This window comes from Oryctolagus cuniculus, chromosome 17 (genome assembly GCF_964237555.1).
Source record: "Oryctolagus cuniculus chromosome 17, mOryCun1.1, whole genome shotgun sequence".
NCBI lineage: Eukaryota > Metazoa > Chordata > Mammalia > Lagomorpha > Leporidae > Oryctolagus > Oryctolagus cuniculus.
Genome location: NC_091448.1, coordinates 4477632 through 4503210, shown reverse-complemented (window position 1 = coordinate 4503210; position 25579 = coordinate 4477632). Strand labels below are relative to the sequence as shown.

At 54.8% G+C, this 25579-nt stretch overlaps 1 protein-coding gene and 1 non-coding gene across 4 annotated transcripts in view; one reads left to right on the top strand and one right to left on the bottom strand.

Annotated features, from left to right (window-relative positions):
• The window catches only part of RNF157 (ring finger protein 157), an 81367-nt gene extending 63648 nt beyond the window's left edge, over positions 1-17719 (bottom strand). For 2 of the 3 annotated variants that reach the window (XM_017338920.3, XM_070060271.1), the window contains exon 1: positions 17346-17718. In XM_017338920.3, the coding sequence (XP_017194409.2) occupies positions 17346-17433 (88 nt within the window). In that variant the 5' untranslated portion in view covers positions 17434-17718. Of the gene's footprint in view, positions 1-17345 lie in introns of all 3 variants that reach the window. The other variant, XM_008250917.4, reaches the window with a different exon arrangement.
• On the top strand, positions 10708-10788 carry LOC127488560 (small nucleolar RNA SNORD86). The gene has a single exon (XR_007916304.1). It is a non-coding gene; the product is annotated as a small nucleolar RNA SNORD86 (small nucleolar RNA).
• Positions 17720-25579: the final 7860 nt, after the last annotated feature.

The following is a 25579-nucleotide window of genomic DNA, read 5'->3' as shown; positions in this document are numbered from 1 at the left end:
AAATTTTCCCCAAACACCTCTATTTACCTCCATTCTATAATGCTAGAATGCTGGCTTTGTTGTTCCTATTTGCATTTTCTAAAAAATAGGCCCTTTGCAAAGAGACTTCGTGCATTGAAGTATGTAATTTTACAAACTGATAGTCCCACTCGGCTCCATGAGAAGTACTCCTGCTATTAAGGATGGGGGTGTGGGTGGCAGTGGTCAAGATGCCACTCGGGTGCCTGCACCCCCACTGCAGTACCAGGGTTCAAGTCCCAGCCCTGCTCCTGACTCGCTTCTGGCTAAGGCTCACCCCAAGGGGCAGCACGTGGTGACGGCTCAAGTACTTGGCTCCCTCCCACTCGTGTGGGAGACCTGGATGGCGTTCCCAGCTCCCAACTCCAACCTGGCCCAATCCTGGCTCCCGGGGGTATCTGGGGAGTGAACCAGTGGATGGGAGTTATCTTTCTCTCTGCCTCCCAAATAAAAATGAAAGAAATACCAAGAAGCTCTCTCTGCCACGGCTTAACCTCCATCTACCCACCGCCTATCATTCACCCTCTGTCCTCCACACCCAGCAAGTCCTGGAATCTTTACAATCATTCCCAACACTCGACCGAAACTGCTTCCCAGGACTCCAAGCCAGCGGTCCCGTCCCACACCTCGTTCACAATAGGAACACTCAGCGAAACTCAGCACTCCTGTCCGAGCTCTTTTCCCTTTGGCTTCCAGAATCCCTAACAGCTCTCGGTCTCCTTCTACTTCTCTGGCTCTACTTTTCCACCCAATTTTGCCAATAAACACCAACTTGTCTCTAAGAGCTCATTTCTGGCCCCAACCCTCGTCTCACCTCCCTCTCCCTGCCCCTCACTGAACCAAAACAAAGACCTTGCCTTAAACCACAGCTGCATTTTATCCTGATGCCCCCAGCGGTGTGACCTAGGAAATATTATTTAAACTTTTTGAGCTTTGCTTTATTTGTAAAATGGAGATAATACTACTTCTTTCAAAGGACCGACTTGTTGGGACTGAGTAGAATCCCATGTGCTTAATATCCGGCCAGGCCTGGTGGGCCCTGACACACGCTGGCTTCTCCTTCCCATCCTCCATTCCCAAACCTTTGTCTCCAATCTCTCTGTGGAGCTACACTCCAATCTTCTTGTTTTAATTTTTAAAGATTTATTTTTATTTATTTGAAAGACAGAGTTAGAGAGAGAGAAAGAGAGAGAGAGAGAATGGTCTTCAATTCGCTGGTTCACTCCCCAACTGACCACAACGGCCAGAGCTGAGCTGATCCGAAGCCAGGAGCCAGGAGCTTCCTCCGGTCTCCCACACGAGTGCAGGGGCCTAAGGACTTGGGCCATCTTCTACTCTTTTCCCAGGCCACAGAAGAGAGCTGGATCGGAAGTGGAGCAGCTGGGACTTGAACCGGCGCCCAATATGGGATGCTGGTGCCACAGGCCGAGGCTTTAACCCACTGCGCTACAGTACCAGCCCCTTTTCTACTATTTTTTTTTTTAAATATCAATTTTATTTGAAAGGCAGAGTCACAGAGTGAGAGGAAGGGAGAGACAGAGAGACAGACAGAGAGACAGAGAGAGACAGAGAGAGAGAGAGAGAGAGAGAGAGAGATCTTCTGCTCATTGAGCTGGAGGCAAAAACGGGATATCCAGATGAAAAGATGAGGCAGGTGGCTTAAGATTGGAATGTAGGGGGCCAGCGCTGCGGCGTAGTTGGTTCAGCCACCACCTGCAGTGCCAGCATCCCGTATGGATGCCAGTTCGAGTCCCGGCTGCTCCACTTCCAATCCAACTCCCTGCTAATGCACCTGGGAAAGCAGTGGAAGCTGGCCCAAGCCCGAGTCTCTGGGCCCCTGCACCCTGTTGGAGATCCAGATGAAGCTCTTGGCTCTGGCCCTGTTGCAGCCATCTGGGGAGTGAACCTTTCAAGTCAATAAGTAACTTAAAAGCGAGAGAGGGCCGGCGCAGCGGCTCACTAGGCTAATCCTCTGCCTTGCGGCGCCGGCACACTGAGTTCTAGTCCCAGTTGGGGCGCCGGATTCTGTCCCGGTTGCCCCTCTTCCAGGCCAGCTCTCTGCTGTGGCCAGGGAGTGCAGTGGAGGATGGCCCAAGTGCTTAGGCCCTGCACCCCATGGGAGACCAGGATAAGTACCTGGTTCCTGCCTTCGGATCAGTGCGGTGCACCGGCCGCAGCACACCAGCAGTGGCGGCCATTGGAGGGTGAACCAATGGCAAAAAGGAAGATCTTTCTCTCTGTCTCTCTCACTCTCTCATTATCCACTCTGCCTGTCAAAAAAAAAAAAAAAAAAAAAAGGCAAGAAAGAGAGAGAGAGAGGCTGGAAAAGATGACTTAAGAGCCGATACAGCTCCCCGGCTGAAGAAAAGCTTGGGGTTAACCACGCTCATTATTCCTTTGGGGCCACTTGTGATTCTGCCCACACATCTTTAGTAAAATCTACACTTTGAATACTTTTACGTGAATGAAAATTTTTGGAGGAATTGAAAGACAGACTGTCACATCCGCTGTGGGCAAAGACAGCAAGCTGGTGTCCAGGACACACGAGGGCCCCAGCTTTAGTCCCCTGGGAATTCCCAGACCTCTTGGGAAGGATTCTGGGGGGGGGGGGGAGGCTCGGTCTCATTTCCCTGGATGCTGAGGGGCAGGCGAGCCCCAGCTGACTTTAGGACCCACTCTAAAGCCGTTTCCGCTCCAGGCGCTCAGTTCTGCCGGCGGTGCCTCACTTCCAACACCCAGGCCACAGAAGGCCCGGACGCACTGGCTATGCGCTTGGTGCAAAGCATCCTGGGCAGGACCTGGAGCTGTCTGCAGGCTGGGTCACAGAGGTCGCCGTGTTGGTCTACACCAAGGCCTGTGCCCCCCGTCTCCCCAGCCACCACTTCGCCTCCTTTCTCTCTCTCTCTTTCCTTCCTTCCTTCTTCTTCTTTTTAAAAGATTTATTTCATTTATTTGAAAGACAGAGTTACAGGGAGAGGTAGAGAGACAGGTCTTCCATCTTGCTGGTTCACTCCCCAAATGGTCCCAATGGCCAGAGCTGAACTGATCCGAAGCCAGGAGCCAGGAGATTCCTGCGGGTCTCCCACGTGGGTGCAGGAGCCCAACACTTGAGCCATCTTCTGCTGCTTTCCCAGGAGCATTAGCCGGGAGCTGGATCAGAAGTAGAGCAGCTGGGATTTGAACCAGTGCCCATATGGGACGCCGGCGCTTCAGGCCGGGGCTTTAACCCGCTGCACCATAGCGCCAGTCTCAGAGAATCACATTCTACATTAAAAGATTTACAGCTCCAAAGCTTAAAAATAATTTAATTTGAATCACTTTTAGAGATAAGTCTTTTTTTTTTTTTTTTTTTTTTTTTTTTTTTTTTTTTTTTGACAGGCAGAGTGGACAGTGAGAGAGAGAGACAGAGAGAAAGGTCTTCCTTTGCCGTTGGTTCACCCTCCAATGGCCGCCGCGGCCGGCGCGCTGCTGCCGGCGCACCGCGCTGATCCGATGGCAGGAGCCAGGAGCCAGGTGCTTCTCCTGGTCTCCCATGGGGTGCAGGGCCCAAGCACCTGGGCCATCCTCCACTGCACTCCCGGGCCACAGCAGAGGGCTGGCCTGGAAGAGGGGCAACCGGGACAGAATCCGGCGCCCCAACCGGGACTAGAACCCGGTGTGCCGGCGCCGCAAGGAGGAGGATTAGCCTAGTGAGCCGCGGCGCCGGCCGAGATAAGTCTTTCTTAAAACACCATTTGGTTCCTCTCAATTTTAGCTCAAATTTCCTCTCTATCTTTCTGGAACTTTCTGCCCCAACTAATCTATTCATCATTCTCGAAACCCGTCCGGAATATCTCAAGCTTCGGTCATTACTAATACTCCTTTCTACACTGGGCTGTTTGAGGGTTCTGCCTTCAGAGTCTACACCCAGAACCCAGTCCTTAGTGATTATACTCTTCATTTTATTCTAAAGTCATAAACCCCTCTGTCCTTTTTAAACAGCTTTGTATAGAAAACACACAGCATAAAAATCCATCCACGGTACAACTCAATGGTTTTGGTAACGTCACCCCAACCGGGTCCATCACCCCTGGTTACCATCGACTCCAGCGCAGCTCAGCCCGAGGCCACGCTGTCCTGCCTCAGATCTCTACGAATTTGCTGCTTCCGGCCATCTCGTAGAAACAGGCTCATACAGTGCATCTGGCTTCTTTCACTTAGCCTAATATTTGGAAGTTAAGTCACGCCGAGCAGCACGGACCAGCAGTCCACTCCTTTAATTGGCTGAACAGTGTTTCACTGAGTGAATACGCTGCGTACTGTCTGTCCAGAGTGATGGACACCTGGATTATTCCCAGTGTTTCTGGCCACTGGGAGCAATGCTGCTATGAATATCTGTGTGCGTGTCTGCTTCTAGACATTCTCTATCTCTTCGGAACGGATCACAGACGCGGACCTGCTGGGTGAGGTCAAGACTGCCCAGCCCTGTCCGCACTGGCCGTGGCATTTTACATTCCCCTCGGCAACTCACAGGGATTCAGAATCTTCTGTGTTCTTGTCAACGTTTGATGGTATTTTTAAAAATTCCTAGCTATTTTCATTTTATTTGAAAGGCAATGATGGCCGGCGCTGCGGCTCACTAGGCTAATCCTCTGCCTTGCGGCGCCGGCACACCGGGTTCTAGTCCAGGTCGGGGCGCTGGATGCTGTCCCGGTTGCCCCTCTTCCAGGCTGGCTCTCTGCTATGGCCCGGGAGTGCAGTGGAGGATGGCCCAAGTGCTTGGGACCTGCACCCCATGGGAGACCAGGATAAGTACCTGGCTCCTGCCTTCGGATCAGTGTGGTGTGCAGGCCGTGGTGGCCATTGGAGGGTGAACCAATGGCAAAGGAAGACCTTTCTCTCTCTCTCTCTCACTGTCCACTCTGCCTGTTAAAAAAAAAAAAAAAAAAAAAAAAAAAAGAAAGGCAATGAGAGAGAGAGAGAGAAAGAGAAAGAGAGAGGAGAAAGAGAGGAAAGAGATCTTCCATCTGCGGCTCACTCCCCAAATGCCTGGAGCCAGGAACTCCACGTAGCTCTCCTGCGTGGGTGGCAGGAACCCAAGTTCTTGAGCCACCATCTGCTGCCCAGGCACATCAGCAGGAAGCTGGGTTGGAAACGGAGAGACTGACCCAGGCACCCATCACTATGGGATGCTGGCATCACAGCAACACCTGACCCTGCTGTGCCACAGTGCTCGTCCCGGGACCCGAGTCCCTGAGCCATCAGGGCTGCCTCCCGGGGCACGCGGTAGCAGGAAGCGGAGCCCAGACCTGAACCAGGCGCTCTGATACGGGATGTGGGGGTCCCGGGAGGTGTCCCAACCGCTGTACCAGACTCCCAGCACAGTGCTGGAATCCTTTCTAGCCGTCCAGTCAGCAGAAGCGGTACAACAACGCGTTATCACTGTGTTGCCGTGACTGCTGACGCTGAGAGCCGTTCCACGTCTTGTTGGCCACTCCTGTATCTTTCCTGGTGAAACGCCTATTTAACTCTTGTCCATTTTTAAATCGGGCTGTCTTCTTAGCAGAGTTGTAAGAATTTTTGATATATTCTCGATACAAATCCTTCATTTATAAACGTTTTTGGTTTTGATCTGTAAACACTTCTTCGAGGAGGTGGCCTGCCTGTTCATTTTAATGTCGTTTGAAGCACAGATATTTTTAATTTGAAGAAATCCAATATGTCATTTTTTACCTGTATGAACCGTGCTTCCAGGTCATGTCTGAGAACTCCTTGACCAGTCCTAATCAAATAAATGTCTCCTCCCAGGTCTTCTTCTGGGGGTTTTAGTTTTAATTCTTGCACTTAGGTCCACGGTCCATGTTTTTTAAGGAGCTTTATTGAGACATAAGTTACATGGCATGCCACCTGCCTATCTCGAGTGCACAGCCCAGCGGTTGTCGGTTTATCCCCCGTTACGTAACCGTTCACCACTATCTAATTTTAGAACAATTTCATTACCTTAAAAAGAAACCCATTAGCAGTCACCTCATTTCCTCCTCTCCCCCGTCCCTGGCAGCCTCTAATCCACTTTCTGTCTCTGTGGATTTTCCTGTACTGGACATTTCATATAAATGGGATTATACCAGAGATGGCCGCCTGCATCTGGCTTCTTTCACTGAGCAAAATGTTTGCAAGATTCACCCAAGCATGGTGGCACAGATCAATTCTTCATTTTTTTTTTGACTGATGAACAACGTATCATTACATGGATTTACCACGTTTTATTATTTGTACCACTTGTCAGCTGGTAGGCATCTGAGTTATCGCCACCTTTTAGCTACTATGGACATTCACATACAAGTTTTTTTGTGAATGCGTTTGTCAGCTTTTGGGGAGTGGCACTGCCGAGTCATATAACTGGTCACTTGAGGCGCTGTCAGTGGTGCCCAGTGGCTGTACCACTTTACATTCCCCTCAGCGGGCCGTGCGGATTCATTTCTCTGTATCGTTGTCAACACCTGTCACCACTGTACTTTTGATCACAGCCATCCAGGTGGGCTCTAACTGTACTTTTGATCTGTTGTTTCCCGATTGGCTGATGACACTATGCATCTTTCCATATGCTTATTGTCCACTGTACACCTGTTCTGGAGAAACGTCTATGCAAGTCCTTTGCCCCCCCCCCTTTTTTCTTTGACAGGCAGAGTTAGACAGTGACAGAGAGAGACAGAGAGAAAGGTCTTCCTTCCGTTGGTTCACCCCCCAAGTGGCCTCCACGGCCGGTGCGCTGTGCCAATCCGAAGCCAGGAGCCAGGTGCTTCCTTCTGGTCTCCCATGGGGTGCAGGGCCCAAGCACCTGGGCCATCCTCCACTGCCTTCCCGGGCCACAGCAGAGAGCTGGACTGGAAGAGGGGCAACCGGGACAAAATCAGGTGCCCCAACCGGGACTAGAACCCGGGGTGCCGGTGCCACAGGTGGAGGATTAGCCAAGTGAGCTGCGGCACTGGCCCTTTTTTAAATTGGGTTGTTTTTATATTGAGTTTTGAGAGCTCTTCATATAGTCTAGACACAAATCTCATCATGTGCATGATTTGCAAACGTGTTCTCCCAATTTCTGAGTGGTCTTTTCTCTCTGTGGCCCACTTGGAGTTAATTTTGGTGATGTGACAAAAGAGTTTGCATTTTTTTTCTTGTTAATACTCAGTTGTAGCCGGCGCCGCGGCTCAACAGGCTAATCCTCCGCCTAGCAGCACCGGCACACCGGGTTCTAGTCCCGGTCGGGGCGCCGGATTCTGTCCTGGTTGCCCCTCTTCCAGGCCAGCTCTCTGCTGTGGCCAGGGAGTGCAGTGGAGGATGGCCCAAGTGCTTGGGCCCTGCACCCCATGGGAGACCAGGAGAAGTACCTGGCTCCTGCCTTTGGATCAGCGCGGTGCGCGGCCGCAGCACGCCAGCCGCGGCGACCATTGGAGGGTGAACCAACGGCAAAGGAAGACCTTTCTCTCTGTCTCTCTCACTCACTGTCCACTCTGCCTGTCAAAAAAAAAAAAAAAAATACTCAGTTGTCCCAGCATCACAGAGGTGTCTTGGCACTTTCGTCAAAGTCGGCTGACAATAAATAAAAGGATTTATTTCTAGCCTGTAATTCTGTTCTACTATATTTTGTTATAAACTGAAAATACCATACTGTTTTGATTACTGTGGCTTTATAGTTTTTTAGAATAGAGTAGCAAAAAATCTAACTTTGTTCTTTTTCAAAATTTTTTGGATATTCTATATCCTTTGCAGTTCCATACAAATTCTAGGACCACCTGGCCAATTTCTGCAAAACATCCTGCTGGGATTTCGACGTAAAATGCATTCAGTTTTTAATCAGTCTGGAGAACGCCAGCTCTTGACGACACTGAGTCTAGCAGAGGCAGGCGTCTGGCACAGCAGCTACCAACCGCTGGGGACACCCACGCCCCGTATCAGAGGCCCAGCTCCACTCCAGTCCTAGCTTCCTGCTATGTGCACCTGGGAGGCGGCAGCGATGCACAGGTAGTGGGGCTGCCACATGGAGCCCCAGATTAAGTCTGGCTTCTGGGTTCAGCCTGGCCTAATGCGGCTATTTGAGGATTATTTTTTAAAACATTTTTATTTTATTTGAAAGGCAGAGTCATAGAGAGAGACAGAGACAGAGAGAGACAGAGAGGGAGGTCTTCCATCTGCTGGTTCACTCCCCAGATGGCCACAACAGCCAGAACTGTGCCAATCCGAAGCCAGGAGCCAGGAGCCTCCTCCAGGTCTCCTACTCGGGTGCAGGGGCCCAAGGACCTGGGCCATCTTCTGCTGCTTTTCCCAGGCCACAGCAGAGAGCTGGATGGGAAGTGGAGCAGCCAGGACTCCAGCCAGCACACACACGGCATGCTGGCACTGTAGGCAGCGAGCGGCCTTACCCACTATGTCACAGTGTCGGCCCCTATTTGAGGATTGAACCTGTGGATGGAAGTACTCTCTCTGCATTTCAAATAAATAAACAGGTTAAAAACATTATCTTGTAATCAATGAGCATGAAAAGTTTGCATTATTTAGTTTTTAAAATTTCTTTGAAGCTTCAATCTTGACAATATTTGGAATTTTCAGTGTATCAGTCTTATACTTCTTTTTTTAAGTTTACTCCTAAGAATTTTATTATTTTTTGATGCTATTAGGGATGAAAACGTTTTTATAATATCATCCTCAGATTATTTCTTGTGTTTAAAAATACAATTGATATTTGTATGCTGTTCTTGTATCTGCAACCTACCTAATTTATTAGTTGTAGGGGTTTTTGTGTGGTGTGTGTGTGTGGAATTCTTGGTATTTCCTACAGAAGGAACATGCCATCTGTGAATAAACATGGTTTTACTTATCACTTTACAAGCCGGATGCCCTAAACATTTTTTAAAGTCCGTATTGTGCTAGTTAGGCTCTTCAGTACAAACACCCAGGGGCGGAAGCAGACATCCTCGCCCGCCCCGCCCCTGGTATTATCAGGAAAGCACCCGGTGCTTCACAGGGAGTACAATGCTCTTCACGGATACCTGCTACCACGTCAAGAAGCTCCTTCCTGTCCCTAGTGTGGAATTCTCACATCCATCGATGTTGGATTTTGTCAAATGTTTCGCCTGCATCTTTGAGATGATTCCATGCTTTCATTCTCCTATTAATATGGCATATTAACACTGACTGATGCTCAAGTCAACCTTGCATTAAACCATCCTTGCATTCCTGTGATAGATCTCACTTGGATATGGACTATTCTAGATTTAAAAACATTTTTTTATTTGTTTGAGAGGCAAAGAGAGAGGGACAGACAGACAGAGACAGAGAGAGGATACTCCCATCTGCTGGTTCACCCCCAAACGCCAGCAACAAAGAGGGGGCTGAAGTCAGGAGCCAGGAACTCAGTCTCCATCTCCCATGTGGGTCACAGGGATCCAAGTGCTTGGACCACCACCTGCTGCCTCCCAGAGTCTGAATTAGAAGGAAGCTGGAATTTAAAGTAGGGCCAGGACTTGAACCCAGACTCCCCAGTGTGGGACACAGGTATCCTACGTGGTAGTTTAACTGCTAGCCCACACACCAGATCTTACTCTGCATCCTTATTTCTGTAGGCTTATCTCTGACACTAAATGATAAGCACTGAAATTTTGGAAGGAGTATAATTTTTAGACAATGATTTTTAAGAACTATGTAATCTGAAATTTTGTTTCACATGTTCACAGAACAAGAACTCATTCAGCAGCTCAAAACTCAAGTTTAGCACCTAGTTCCCAAGAATAATTGAGATTGTTAAATTTTATACATCAGGGTTGGTGTTGAGGCACACGGCTCAAGCTGCTGCTAGCAACACCAACATCAGAGTGCTGGTTCAAGTCCAGGCTGCTCTGCTTCTGATCCAGCTCCCTGCCAACATGCCTGGGAAGGCAGTGGAAGACGGCCCAAATACTTGGGCCCCTGCCAGCCACGTGGGAGACCCCCAGTGGAGTTCTGGGCTCCTGGCTGTGACCTGAACCAATGGCTGTTTCAGCTATTTGGGGAGTAAAGCAGCAGATGTAAGATCTCTCTCTCTCTCTCTTTCTCTCTGCCCCTCCACCTTCTGCCTTTCATATAAACAAATAAATCTTTTAAAAAGTTTAGGATGTCAACTTGGCTAGGCTAGGGTGCCCAGTGTCTGTCTAGATGAGGGACTCTGGGGGTCAGCGTCCGTATCTGCGGACTTCAAGTTAAAGAGATGACCTCGGATGACGTGGATTAGGCCTCATTCAATCATGCACAGGCACGGAGAGCAAGAACTGAGGTTTCCCAGTGGGGAAGGATTCTGCCTCAAGACCGTGACACACCGACCCTAGCTGAGCGCCCAGACTGCTGCCCTGCCCGCCTCCGCACACACGCGCTGGCCCCTCGGAGTGAACCGCTGCGCGCAGCCCTCACCGGCCCAGCCAAGCAGCTCACATCATTCACGCTTCCTTCTACGGCCCAGGTCGTCCTGCCGGAGGCAGCCGGCTCCAGGGTTTCTGTCCCTGCTCGCCTTAGGCACCAAAATCTCCGAGCAGCTTGTGGGTCAGGCTCTGCGTACTGTGCCTACTTGATGCAGGTGCTCCGTGATGCACATTAATGGTAGCAAAAGGAGAAAAGAGACGCCAAGGAGCAAAGACAAAGTCACTGTACGGGGACATCAGAGTCCCCGGATGCTGAGACACAATCACTCACAGTGACGGCCGCCCAGGGCTCCCCGACCCACGCAGGCCTCTGCCGGGGGTGACGCCAGTCCTGGTGTCAGTGATTCCACGGCCCAGCAAAGGGACCAAGTATCCAGAGCCCTGAAGACAAGGGTGACACAGCCACATGTGGACTCAGCTCCCACTCCACCCTCACTGGCCAGCAGCGGCCGAGCACAGGCCGCGCCGCCTGACACCTGGCAAACGACGCAGTGTTGCCTTGCTTCTCCGAGGGACCCACGAGTGTGCTGGGCAGAAGCTTCCAGAACAAGCTGCGGAGTGGCTGCCCCGTGAGACTGGAGAGAGTCCCGGGGGCTCGGGAGGAGCCTGCCTCAGGAGGTGGCTGCTGAGACCAGAGCTCGTCCCGGCCGCGCTCGCCCTGGCAAGCACCTCGGAGGAGTGCGAGGAGGCGCGGGAAAACCCAAGCCCAAGAAAAGGCGACAGCCCGGGAGGCTCCTCGGAGGACAGAACGGGAGAACCGTCCGTCTCTTCCTCCAAACCCAAGAAAAAGGAGGAGTTGGTTAGCAGTGACCTGCAGGGGACGGGGCAGCGTGAGCCCCCGAGGAAGGAACCCTCAGCCCAGGAGGAAGTGGCGCGCGGTGCAGCAGGAAGGTCCCCGAGAGAAAGAGGAGAAGCCAGGCCGCGGTGGCCCTGAAGCGCCGCGGGCAGCGAGAGCAGCGCGAGAGACAGCAGCAGCTCCACGGAGCAGCCCCGGAAGAGCAGCAGACACTCCCTGGGGAGGCTGCCCGGAGCCACCCTTCCCAGCCCACGTCCTCACCCTGGTAAAAACAAACTCCACGCACACGTGCACACACACATGCACACACACATGCACACATGTTTGTGCACACACGCGCACACATGCACACACGCACATGCACACATGTATGCGCACACACGCGCACACATGCACACCCACACGTGCGCACACACATGCACACACGTGCTCACACGCACACATGCACGTGCACACACGCATATACCACACATGCACACATGCACACACACATGCATGCACGCACACACATGCACACACCCGCACACACGTGCACACACACGCACGCACATGCACACATGCAGACACATGCACATGCACACGCGCACACATGCAGACACACACACATGCACATGCGTGCACATGCATGCACACACGCACACACACACACACGCACACACCAAGAGGTAAAACCGGGTCTGGTGTTGTGGCACAGCAGACTGGGCTGCCCACGGCCAGTCCATGTCCCGGCTCCTCCTGTTCGGACCCAGCTCCCTGTCACTGTGCCTGGGGAAGCAGCAGAAGATGGCCCAAGCGGTTGGGCCCCTGCACCCACGTGGGGTTCCTGGATCCTGGCTTTAGCTTGGCCCAGCCCCAGCCACTGCAGCCATTTGGGTAATGAAGCTGTGGATGGAAGATCTCACTCTCCCTGTATCTCCCTCTCTCTCTAATTCTCCTTTTAAGAAAATAATAATTCTTTTAAAAATAAATAAAAATTTAAAAAAGAAGTGAAATCAATCAGTCTGTTCTCAACAAAGTATAAATAAAGATTTATTTTATTGATGTGTCTACTGCTAGGCTAAATGCCCACCCCCTCATTAGCATTCTGAATTTCTCTAAGAGGCTTACGTCTCAAGACTTCAGAAAAACAAATTATTCCTGTTTTCCAGTTTGCTAAAATTCCATGAGTCTTACAGAGAGCTCATGGGAATGAGTATTGTGAATAAACTAGGCCTGGATTTCAAAACCTTTGATACCACAACAGAGTGACCTTCTGATTCTGTGTTCCACTAACTCCTTACAGTTGGCACAGAAACTGGCAGAGGTACTGATTTATTTATATGAATTGGATTGTCTTTATAGTTTGCAGATTCCTTTCTGGATAGAGAGGAGAGGTCTAATGTCCCTTATCGACATGGATGTGCCTGCCAGAAAGCAAAGCCACATCTCTGCTGGACAAACAGATGGACGTGGGCATGTAAAGAAGCAAAGACCTCAAGACAAGGATCAAAAGCACGTATGGTATCTAGCTCAAAAAGTGCAAAGGCAGGAGGGCCGGCATGTAGCCCAGCGGTCAGGATACCCGCGTCCCACGTCAGAGCAGCTGGGTGCGATACCTGGGTCTGGCTCCTGACCCCAGCCTCCTGCCAACGCAGACCCCCGAGAGACAGCAGTGATGACTCGTGGGTTCCAACCACCCACGTATGAGACCTGGATTGTGTTCCTGGCTCTGCGCCCTGGCCTGGCCCAAGCCTGGCCTTTGCAGGCATTTGCAGAGTGAGCCCGGAACGAGCCAAATGATGGGACTGCTGTCTCTCCCTCTTGCCTTTCTACTTCTCAGATAAATAAACAGAAGATTTTAAATTGCAAAGGCACAACCAAATGCGGAGCTATAAATTGCTTTCTATGCTAATGCAGAAATACTAAATTGAAACTAACTCCTACCACAACTTCTGTTACTTAAATGATTAATAATCACACATTCATTAAAGCTAAAAGTCATCAAGAACACACGTTTACCATTATTCATTGCTGCATTCTTTGTAATAACAAAATACTGCAAAGAAATTCGAATACTCATCAACAGACTATGTATGGGGCCAGCGCTGTGGCGCAGGGGTAAAGCTGCCACCTACAGTGCCAGCATCCCATGTGCGTGCCGGTTCAAGACCTGGCTGCTCCACTTCTGACCCAGCTCTCTGCTATGGCCTGGGAAAGCAGGAGAGGATGGCCCAGGTCCTTGAGCCCCTACACCCACACGGGAGACCCGGAGGAAGCTCCTGGCTCCTGGCTTCGGATCAGCACAGCTCTGGACATGCAGCCATCTGGGAGAGAACCAGTGGATGGAAAATTCTCTCATTATCTGTCTCTCTCTGCCTCTGCCTCTCTCTAACTCTGTCTTTCAAATAAATAAATAAATCTTAAAAAGCGACTGTAAAAACATAGCGGCACATGCACAGAATATTATATAGTCGTTAAAAAGAACAGCTAAACTCTCCAACATGGAGGTAATGTAAAAGCAGCACCAGTGACTCCGAAATAAAAAGAACGAGGTGTAGGCGTTAAATGGCACACTGTGCCGTCGTCAGACAAGGAACGCCAGGAGAATCCCAAGGACACCCAATGTCTACACAGGGGTGTGGGCTCAGGGTACCAGGTGTGAGAGCAAGACTTTCACTGGGGCTGGCGCTGCGGCTCACTAGGCTAATCCTCCACCTGCGGCGCCGGCACCCCGGGTTCTAGTCCCAGTCAGGGCACCGGTTCTGTCCTGGTTGCCCCTCTTCCAGGCCAGCTCTCTGCTGTGGCCCGGGAGTGCAGTGGAGGATGGCCCAGTGCTTGGGCCCTGCACCCCCATGGGAGACCAGGAGGAAGCACCTGGCTCCTGGCTTCGGATTGGCGCAGCTCCGGCTGTAGCGGCCATTTGGGGGGTGAACCAATGGAAGGAAGACCTTTCTCTCTGTCGTCTCTCCCTCTAACTCTGTCTGTCAAAAAAAAAAAAAAAAAAAGAAAAAAAAAAGAAAAAAGACTTTCACTGGAAACCTTTGCAGTTCTTTGAGACATTGAACCATGTGACTAACTTCTTAAAAAAAAAAAACAAATAATTCTAAATAGCCACCCACTTCTATTACATCAAAGGGGGGGGGGGGAATACAAATCAAAGTCCTAGTATGTTCTCAAAAATATTTAAATGTTTCAAGTTCTATGTGTGTACCAAAAAGAGTTTCAGTGTGGGGCTGACGTTGTGGGTGGCAGGTAAGTCGCCTGAGATGCCAGCATCTCATGGGCGCCAGTTGAGTCCCGGCTGCTCCACTTTTTTTTTTTTTCTTAATTTATTTGAAAGGTGGAGTTAGAGACAGAGGCAGAGAGAGAGGTCTTCCATCTGCTGGTTCACTCCCCAAGATGGCTGCAACGGCTGGAGATGCCCTGGTCCAGCGATCCAGGAGACAGGCATTTCCTCCAGGTCTCCCATGTGGGTGCAGGGGCCCAAGCAGTTGGGCCATCTTCCACTGCTTTCCCAGGCCATAGCAGAGAGCTGGATCGGAAGTGGAGCAGCCGGGACTCCAGCTGGTGCCCATATGGGAGGCCGGCACTGCAGGCGGCAGCTTTAGCAACTACGCCATAGCACCGGCCCCAGGGCTGCTCCACCTCTGACCCAGCTCCCTGCTAACGGCCTGGGAAAAACAGAAGATGCCCTAAGTGCCTGGTCCCCTGCCACCCACGTGGGAGATCCAGAGGGAGCTCCTGGCTCCTGGCTTTGGCCAGATTAGCCATATGGGGAGTGAAGCAGTGGATGGAAGATCCCCCACTTCTCTCTGTCTTTCCTCCTCTCTCTCTGTACCTCTAACATTCAAAAAAATAATTAAAAAAAAGTTCCAATGAAAATCAAAAACACAGAGAAGATAAAAAAGTAATTTCTGGTCGGCCCCGGGACCATCCTCAGAGGGAGAGGTGACAGACTCCCAGAGGGTTCCCTCTGCATGGCACCCAGACTACACGCATGTCCCAGCAGTCACCTGGAGAGAGCGGACTGTGCTATTGGCTTTGCTCCACGGTCAGCACCCAGGACAAAGGCCACTCTGTCTGGTGCCTCCACAGGGACAGGCCCCTGAGCTGTGTTTCTGCCACGGAACAGTCCCCTATCAACAAATCATCGGGGACGAGTTCACGACCCAATTCCCTGCGAAAGCCCCAGGGGTAGGTGGTGTGGCGGAGCACTCTGGCTGGATGACACCGGCCGCACCAGTTCCTCTCTCTGGGTCTCTGCTCGTGCCAATGGGCAGGCAGCGAAGGTCTGCGACACTGAGTCGTCTGAAGACCCAGTCGACTTAGAAACGGGGGGAGGGGGAGCCCCCACGCAAGGCCACCCGCATGCACAAAGGCTGCTGGCTGGGACAGGGACGTTCCGATTCCTACTTTCTGCATTTTTCTGTCAACATAAATGACTTGGTCCACTCTCGGTGAAGATTTCCCTCACGTGCAACCCCGGCTGGAAACGAGTTACGGAGGCAGAGCCCTGGCGCAGTAGTTAAGGCGCTGCTCGCAGCACCAGCATCCCCTGTGAGTCCCAGCTCCACTCCCGAACCCAGCTTCCCGCTAACGCCCACCCGGGGAGGCCGAGCAGCTGGTCTCAGCCCGCCACGTCCCTCCAGGACGGAGCTCCAGGCTCCCGGCTGCAGCCTGGCCCAGCCCCAGCTGTTCCGGGCTTTAGGGGGAGAGAACCAGAAGATGGAAGATCTCTCTCTCTCTGACTTTCAAATAAGTGATTTTTAAAATGAGTTATAATTAGGGAGCTTTTGAAAGACTGGCAGGGTGGAGAGGACTAGTTAAGCCATAGGCACGGTGTGGGGTGTGTTAGTTAAGGGGAAGTTACAGCTGGGTCCTTCAGCCTTTGCTGTCACCATACAAGATGCGCACTTGAACTCACATCCCCAGGGAAGAGCCTTCCGGACACTCAGCTCTGCCACCTCCCTCCCACAGCAGCAAACTCCTCAAAACGCCCAGCTCAGCAAACGGCTCCAGATTCCCACCGATGAAAAAAAACCAAATGGTTTGAGAAAACAAAAACAAAAACAAAAACAAAAACAAAAAACACCATGGTTCCGCTGCGGATTTTTGTCCATTAAATCACAGAAGGCAGGCCTTCTTCAGCCCCGACTCCACGCGGGTCCGGCTTCATCCGGCGGCGGCGCCTCACTACACCGCACTGGCTGGCACAGCCACAGCAGGAAACGCGGCTCTGGCACGCGCTGGGCTGGGAGGCAGGCTCACCTGGCAGGCGCTGGGCGCACCGCTGAGAAGCCAGCTCACCCCATTAGCAAGTCTTTATTGCACCCAAAGGAGACCGGGCCGGGCTCCAACTCCCACGCCTCACTGCAGGATGCCCCAAATCCCCACCACATCCTAAGCCAAGGAGCTGCTGGGAGCCCCTCCCAATTACAAACGAAAAGACCAGCAGCTGGGGCCGGCGCTCTGACCCACTCAGCGCCACCACCTCGGTGTGATGTCCCCTCTCCCACCTCCAAAACTGACGACACAGCCCATAACAGAGCGCTTCTGTGCCTTAAACAAAAGCCCCTGTCCCGTCCCAGGGCTGTCCCCACTGCAAAACCCAGGCGTGCAAAAGGTCACTCCGAGGGGGCCCTGACACTCAGCCACCCCAAACATTTCCGTCCAATCACCGACCCGCCTCGTGACAGCCCCCCAACCCGCAGCCCGCACCCTCCCGAGGTGCGGGAAACCCGAGAAACCCGACGCTCGCTCGCTTCTCCACAGGCCCCGGCTGCCGCAGTCCAGGGGCAGCACCTGGCGCAGGTGCCTGTCAGGGAGCCCAGGCCCCGCGCGCCCTGAGCCCGCGAGGGCTGCGGGACCCGGCGCGGGGAGGGGTGTCGGTGCGGGGCGGCCGCCGCATCCGCAGTCCCTGTCGCAGGCCAAACCACGCCGGGGGCTGCTCACGTGCTCGGGCGCGGGGGCTTGGGGACCCCGGCAGGCCCCTAGCGCAGCCCCCTCTGCTAATTCGCCCAGGGCCGGAGTGGGGGGCGGGCTCGGCCTTCCCCCCCACCCCGCTCCGGGACATCGCGGCCCGAGCCCCCTCCGCTCCCCAGCTCCCCTCGCCGCCCGCGGGCCCTCACCGGACTTGGGCGGGTAGCGGTACACGGAATTGGACGGGATGTCCACCTCCTCCACGCCCGCGTGCTGCCGGCTCGTCAGGGCCCCCATGGCGGCTGCGGCTGCGAGGCTCGGCCCGGCCCGGCCCCGGCGCCCGCGCCGCCCTCCGCGCCTCACCGCGGCCGCCCGTCCCGCGGCCGGTGCGGGGGTCGGCTGCCCGCCGCGAGCGGCGAGGCTGTGGCCGCTGGGGCTGCGGCGCTGCGGCTGCGGCGGCGGGGAGCCCCCGGCGCAGCCCGCACCATCCTCCGCCGGGCACCGCGGCGGCGCCTCTGCCGAAGGGGCTGCGGGACCGGGCCGGGGGCGCCGCCGCCGCCTCAGGCCGCGTGATGTCAGCGGCGGCTCGCGCGCGGGGACCGCGGCGACCCAGCCAATGGCGAGGCGGGGCGGGAGCGCCCGCGCGGCGCGGGCCAACGGGCTGCGAGCTGCGGCAGGAGCCGGCGGCGCGTGCCTCGCGCGGGGACGTGGCCGAGGGGGCTCGCGGCCGGGGGCTGCGCCGGGCCAGGCTCCAGGCCGACCCCTCGGCGCCGCCGGTGCGCTCTGCCCGGGATGCCGCGCGGGGAGCCGCCGCTCCTGCGGCCCGGAGCTCGCGCGCCTTTGTCCCAGACCTCGGAAAGCGTCCGCCCCCGTGGCTTCCCGGCCCCACCCCTGGGCATCTGCCCGGTCAGCCGTGCACCACCGCGCACAGCCGGGCCCTGGGGACAGGGGCTCCCGGGTCCCCACACCCCCCACCCCCGCCCCGCGCCCCGGTCGGAGCGATTTCAGGAGCTGCAGAGGCGCCCGCACCTGCACCTCCCGCGCGCCGCCCAGCCCGCGTCCCGGGGGTCGGTGAGCCTGGCGGCCACTGCCCCCGCGTGGGTCTCTCCAGAGCGCACGCGCCCTCGGACGGGCTCGTGTAGCCCAAGTTAGGAGGGCGGCGACTCGAGATGCGATCCAAACACTCGGGGCCCTGGACACTGACCAGCAGGCCCGCGAGCCACGGAGGGCAGCCCCCCGGTGAACGTGCGCTCGGGCGGGCCAGGACGTCACTCCGCAGCCTAATTACAGACACTTGCGTTTCCAGCCTTCGAGTTCGCTGGAGGGGCTGGTGTGTTCTTCCTTTTCTGAGCGGGCGCACGGGGCTCTGAGCCCTCTTGGTTGCGTTTGCAAACCGGCTTCGTGCGTGGAGCCCCGCTCTGTCCTGGGCATGCTGCTTCCAGAAGTGGCCGGCAGGCCTGGTGGTAACATTGCCTTGGCTTTGTCCGAGGTTCCCAGAGCGGCAGGAAGTCTTCCCTGGGGTTTGTATTGACTGAGGCTGAGGTGGGCCTGAGCTACAGGGCAAGCCCCCGCCACCGGGTAGCCTCTCCCAGGCACCAGGGCGCCTGGCTCTAACCGCTAGGCTTCCAGGCCACCTTTGGGAGGAAGCTCCAGGAGGAAGCTGGTATTGGAGGCTACAGGTGACAGACAGACATGGAGAACCCAGAACTGCCTCAGAAGAGGCCTGCAGCAGCTCCTGGTGCCTTGTCATCCGCTGTGTTCACAAGTCTTTGTTCGCCTCAGCACTCGGTAAAAGGTTCCTCCCTCCCCTGTCTGAGTGTATCAGGGCCTGGGAGGTCCCTCTTCCTACCCAAAGACAGACGAGGTCACAGCTCAGTCCTGCTGCGGACGACAGGCCTCACGCCCACCTGCCCCGCCCGGGGCACCGCACGCACTATCAATATCCCGCCTCACGGCTACAGAAAGAAGGTGGTGAGAGCGCTGGGCTTTGAGTTGGACAAATCAAGATGATGACTTTGGACTAAGCCCTGAGAATCTCTGTCTCAGTAAATCCATGTCTGGAAATAGCATGCCCACTAGGCTGTGGCATAGATGCAGTAGGGTAGAGCCAAGAGGAGACCCGGTGTCGGGGGCCAGCCCTGTGGCGTAGCAGGTAAAGCCATCGCCTGCATGCCAGCATCCCACGTGGGTGAGTCCTGAGTGCTCCACTTCCAATCCAGCTCCCTGTACCTGGGAGAGCAGCAGAAGATGGCTCAAGTCCCTGGGACACTGCACCTGCGTGGGAACCTGGAAGAAACTCCTGGCTCCTGGTTTCGGATCGGCACAGCTCCAGCCATTGCAGCCATTTGGGGAGTAAACCAGCGGATGGAAGACCTCTCTCTCTCTCTCTCTCTCTCTCTCTCTCTTCCTCTGCCTTTCAAATAAATAAACAAGTCTTTAAAAAATAAACAAACAGAAAAAGAAGTGACAGGGGCCGGCATTCTGGCACAACAGGTGCCAGTTGGAGTCCTGGCTGCTCCACTTCCAAGTCAGCTCCCTGCTATTGCACCTGGGAAAGCAGCGGAGGATGGTCCAAATATTGGACCCCTGCCAACCACATCGGAGACCCGGATGGTGGATGGCATTCCAGGCTCCTGGCTTTGGCCTGGCCCAGCCCCGGTTGTGGATGGCCATTTGGGAGAGTAAACCAGCAGATGGAAGATCTCTCTCTCTCTCTCTCTCTCTCCCTTTCTGTCTCTCCCTTTTTCTATATATGGTCAGAGAAGGGGAGATATGGAAGAGAAAGAGATAGAAGAGATAGGAGGCCGGCGCCGTGGCCCAACAGGCTAGTCCTCCACCTTGTGGCGCCAGCACACTGGGTTCTAGTCCCGGTTGGGGCGCCGGATTCTGTCCCGGTTGCCCCTCTTCCAGGCCAGCTCTCTGCTGTGGCCCGGGAGTACAGTGGAGGATGGCCCAAGTGCTTGGGCCCTGCACCCCATGGGAGACCAGGAGAAGCACCTGGCTCCTGCCATCGGATCAGCGCGGTGTGCCGGCTGCAGCGCGCTGGCGGCAGCGCGCCAGTGGCGGCCATTGGAGGGTGAACCAATGGCAAAAAGAAGACCTTTCTCTCTGTCTCTCTCTCTCACTGTCCACTCTGCCTGTCAAAAATAAAAAAAAATAAATTTAAAAAAAGAAGAGATAGGAGCTAGTTCAGAAAAACTTCGAGATCCAAGAGTTTCTGTGCATGAATTTAGAGTCCCACAGTCTACAAAGCAATCCCCTGGTGTGACAGTTTGGAAAGAGGACCTCAGCCAGAGCCCAGAGCCAAGGCGAGAACAGCAGCAGCTGAGCTGTTGGAGCAGCCGGCCCCGGAGGGGCCCAGGCCTGCACCCCCCTCTGCTTCTTCCTCGCCTCCACGTGGCTGTCTTGCCAGAGAGCTGGGCTGAGGACAGTGCCCGAGGGAGCGGATGGCCCAGAAGAGAGGAAAAATCCAGAAGTAGCTGCCGCCAGGAGAGCCGTAAAAATGCTTTTAACTTGAGAACTGGCCTGGGGAGGGCTTGCACAGCAGACGCGGGAAGCGGGAAGTGACGTGCGCAGAGCGTGCCTGCTGTGTGCCAGTCAGCTTGCAGCTTCCTCTCCGTCCCACACTGGGGAAAATCGTGGCAGAGAAACCCACTGTGTAAGGGTCTCAGGGGTCTCTTCTGAGCATCTGTGGAAGGCAGGGGGTGGTAAGCGCCAATTGTTATATCCGGTGACAGCCCTTCTTCTCAACCCGGGGTCTCGGGGACAAAGGAAAAGTGTGGGACAACTCCTGGGTCAGCCGGGTCCTTGGAGCTTTGAACTTTGATCATTTCGGCTGCCCTCACTGAGGCCTCCATGTGCTTGGCCACCTGGCGACGCGTGCGCTCATTTCCGCGGATCCCTGGTGCAGGCTGGAGCGGGCAAGCCTGCAGGTGGTAGTTGGCAGCCACTCGCTGGAGGCCACCGATCCCCAGGCAGCCGCGGTGGGGCGGAACCTGCTGCCCCAGGAGAGCTGAGGGCCCAGGGACTGGGAGATTGGGGCCCCGGCTTTCCTGAGCAAGCTCCGGGAGATAGGGCCCAATCAGCCCTGATCCCTCTCTCAGTCCTTGGCCTGTGGCCTCAGTGGACTAAAGCCAAAACCACCAGCAGAGTTTCACATCCTGCTGCAGATCCGCGGTGAGGCCGACGCCAACCGAGGGGTCTGATCCCAAATGCCTCGGGAGCCCGCACGCGGTTCCTCGGGCAACGCAAGGCTCTGTGCTGAGGAAAGGAGCCCTGCCCGATAGGAAGTCGGCGATCGGGCTCTCATGCTTCGCTCCTTGTCCAATGTGAAGCCCTCATTGTCCGTCCCGTCCTCAGCTGTGGGCCCCTAACAAAGGAGAACTGTTCAGATGGCTGCAAATCCCAGCTGGGCTTGGAGCTTCCGACTCTGCTTTCAAGTACAGAGCTAAATGAAAGGCGACGTTTGCACCACGCAGCGTGCCGGGGGCCGGGGGCCGGGGGCCGGGGGCCGGGGCGGGGAGTGCGGCAGCAGCATCACCCCGGCGCCTCCCCGCCCGCCCCTGGTTCCGGCCCCATGGCCCAGGCGTCTGGCATTCGGAGGAATGACGCTATTCCGAGTTACCATCCGGGCTCCTGGTTTTGCTCATGGAAAACTCTTCTGTGCGTGCCCTTCTCACTCCTGCCTGCCAAGGTGAACCCCACTCGGCTGGGATCCTAGGGAATGCATGGAGCCGCTGAGAGCCACAGCCTCGGGCAGCTCTTATTTCTAGAAGGCCTGTTGTGCGTGCGCTGTTTTCTGTATAATTCATTCGGAGCTTCCGTGCAGGCCGTCCCAGCCTTCAAAGGACATCTTAGGAGTCAAGCAGAGCAAGATTTGAAACCCAGCTCTTCCACCACTGGCTGTGTGTGCTGGGAAAGCCCCTCAGCCTCTCTGAGCCTTGGGTTCCTCATCTGTAAATGGGCAGGACAGCAGCAAAGAGCTGTTTGAACATTAAGTTAGATCCGCCATGCAAAGCCCCAGGTGCTCTATAGAGGATACTCACAAAGATTTATTTGCTTATTTGAAAAGCAGAGTTGACTGGTACCGCGGCTCAACAGGCTAATCCTCCGCCTTGCGGCGCTGGCATACCAGGTTCTAGTCCCGGTCGGGGCGCCGGATTCTGTCCCGGTTGCCCCTCTTCCAGGCCAGCTCTCTGCTGTGGCCCGGGAGTGCAGTGGAGGATGGCCCAGGTGCTTGGGCCCTGCACCCCATGGGAGACCAGGAGAAGCACCTGGCTCCTGCCTTCGGATCAGCGCGGTGCACCGGCCGCAGCGGCCATTGGAGGGTGAACCAATGGCAAAGGAAGACCTTTCTCTCTGTCTCTCTCTCTCACTGTCCACTCTGCATGTCAAAAAAAAAAAAAAAAAAAAAAAAAAAAAAGGAAAAGAAAAAGAAAAGCAGAGTTAAAGGGGCCGGTGCTGTGGTGCAGTAGGCTAAGCCTCTGCCTGAAGTGCCGGCATCCCATATGGGTACCAGTTTGAGTGCCGGTTGCTCCACTTCCAACCCAGCTCCTTGCTAATGGCCTGGGAAATGCAGCAGATGTCCCAAGTGCTTGGGCCCCTGCACGCCTGCGGGAGATCTGGAAGAAGCTCTTGGCTCCTGGCTTCGGATCAGCCCAGCTCTGGCTGTTGTGGTCATTTGGGAAGTGAACCAGCACATGGAAGACCTCTCTCTCTGTCTTTCTTGCTCTGTAGCTCTGTCTGTTACAGAGAGAAAGGGAAAGACAGGTTTTCTATCCACTGATCACTCCCCAGATGACCACAGTGGTCAGGGCTGGGCCAGGCAGAAACCAGGAGCCAGGAACTCCCGCATGGGTGGTCTCCCACGTGGCTGGCAGGGATCCAAGCGCTTGGGCCAGCTTCCACTGCTAGCAGGGAGCTGGCCTGGAAGTGGAGCAGCCGAGACTCCAACTGGCACTCATGGGATGCCAACATCACAAGTGGCAGCTTAACCCACTGGGCCACAACACTGGCCCCAGTGATAATTTTTTTAATTAAAAATTTTTACAAAGTGGTTGGATCCCCAAAAATATTTCTGAACATTAGAACTTCAAGATCTCAGGGCCAGGAAGGATGTGTGCAGCCCTGCTTCTATCAGGCAGGTGACAAGCTGAGGTCCGTGCCCCTCAAGGAGCACCCACCCTTCCCTGCCTGTCGGGACTCAAAATCCCAAGAACCCATGTACCCTGTCACATGTGCAGAGGCTGCTAAAGGGACAGGACAAGGCGGCCTGTCCCCCCTTGCAGCAGGTGAGGGCCCTGCACTGGGAGTGACCAGCCCCTGGATCAGCGGACTCTGGACATGAGATGGGGGTGAACCCACGAGTCAGACGCTGTCTGTCCTTGTTAGCTTGTCAGTTGCTAACTAGAGGGAACACGCCAGACAGCGTCCTCCGGGAGTCTCGCAGCCGGTCCTTGCAGCACTAGCAGCTTGAAATTGGCCGTGATGGGAGGATTTGTGCTGCAGAAACCACCCGTGCTCCCAGTCAGGGCTCCCCCAGCCCCAGAGCCAGTGCTCAGTTAATACACAACTATTTAAATGAGTGTTAAAGAGGGCCGGCGCTGTGGCTCACTAGGCTAATCCTCCGCCTTGCAGCGCTGGCACACCGGGTTCTAGTCCTGGTTGGGGCGCTGGTTCTGTCCCGGTTGCCCCTCTTCCAGGCTAGCTCTCTGCTGTGGCCCCGGAGTGCAGTGGAGGATGGCCCAAGTGCTTGGGCCCTGCACCCCATGGGAGACCAGGAGAAGCACCTGGCTCCTGCCTTCGGATCAGCGCGGTGCACCGGCCGCAGCGGCCATTGGAGGGTGAACCAATGGCAAAGGAAGACCTTTCTCTCTGTCTCTCTCTCTCACTATCCACTCTGCCTGTCAAAAAAAAAATGATCATTTTATGTTAACAAGTTTTAGTTTAAAAACAAAAAAACTATTGGTATAAAAGTAGAGTGACAAAGAGGGAGAAACAGAGAGAGGGAGATACTTTGTATCCACTGGTGCATTCTCCAAATGACCACAGTGACTGGGCCAGGTTGAAGCAGGAGCCACGAACTCCATCCGGGTCTCCCGCGCGGGTGCAGAGGCCCCAGCACTTTGGCCGTCGTCCACTGGCTCCCCAGAAACATGAGCAGGGAGCTGGATCGGAAGCAGAGCAGCCAGGACTCGAACCAGCGCTCCGGTATGGGATGCTGCAGCCACAGGCTGTGACACGACCTATCAGGCCCCCACGTTGGCCCCCAGAAAAATCATTTTTGAGTAATGGCTCCTCCGAGCACTTTCATGTGTGTTTCTCTCTTAATCTTCAAAACAACCCTAGAAGGTGAGTGCTACTATTGCACCCATTTCCCAGATGAAGAAAACCCAGGTTGCAGCGGGGGGGTGGGGGTAATCCAGGGACAGAAGCGCCCCTCCCCTCTGTTTCTCAAAGTAAACAAAGTGCTGAGTCTTACCCACGGGTGCCTGTCTGACCAGCCCACGGGGGACACCTGTCCGTGTGCCAGGCCCGCTGGCCACCACGGGAGCAGAGTGTTCCTCTCTGGAACAATGCCCGTGACAAAGGGCAGTGCACGGGGACTTCTCTGTTGTTCCGTGCCCCACGTCACCTTCTCCTCGACCCTCCCCACGCTTCCCCGCCCACTTCCTCCGCCTTATCTCCTGGTCTGCTGAGAGCTATCTGCCCCTCAAGCCAGGGAGTCAGCTCAGCACCGACCCAGGGCTGGCACGGCGGCTGCCTCCAGGCCTGGACAGACTCCGTCCCCGTGTTAACCCCTCCTGGTGGCGGGACTGTGCACACAGCCTGGTCAGTGGGCCAGCTCTGGTCTGGAAGCTCCCGCGGGCGGGGCATACGGCTCTCCCCGGCTGCTCCTGGGCTGACGCCCTGGTGATGTGGCACGTTCTGGTGGTTTCCCAATTGTCTTGTGTACAAGCCCACGTGCCTGTGTTCCGTAAATACTTCCTTCCTCTCCGTGCACAGGCTGCCCTGTGTTTATTAACGCTGCTGGATCTGAAGAATGATTGGTGCAGCTGGGGCTCCTAGGGTCCGGAGCCTGCTCTCCGACGTGGGCCCTGAAGGTGGCAGGGGACCTGCCGCTGCCATGTGTGCAAAATGGTTGGGGGCTTTATTTGGAATTCCAGGACTTGTTTCTCTCTCTCTCTCTCTCTCTCTTTCATCATACCCTAACTTCCTGTATTCCAGAAATTTTCTGAAACCACAGCATTATCTCACCAGAAACTCAACTTTGTTTAATTAAAAAAGTTTATTTATTCTTTTTTTTTAAAGATTTACTTAGTTGAAAGTTAGAGTTACACAGAGAGAGAAAGAGAGGCAGAGAGAGAGAGAGTGAGAGAGAGAGAGAGAGAGAGGTCTTCCATCGCTGGTTCGCTCCCCCCAATTGGCCGCAATGGCTGGAGCT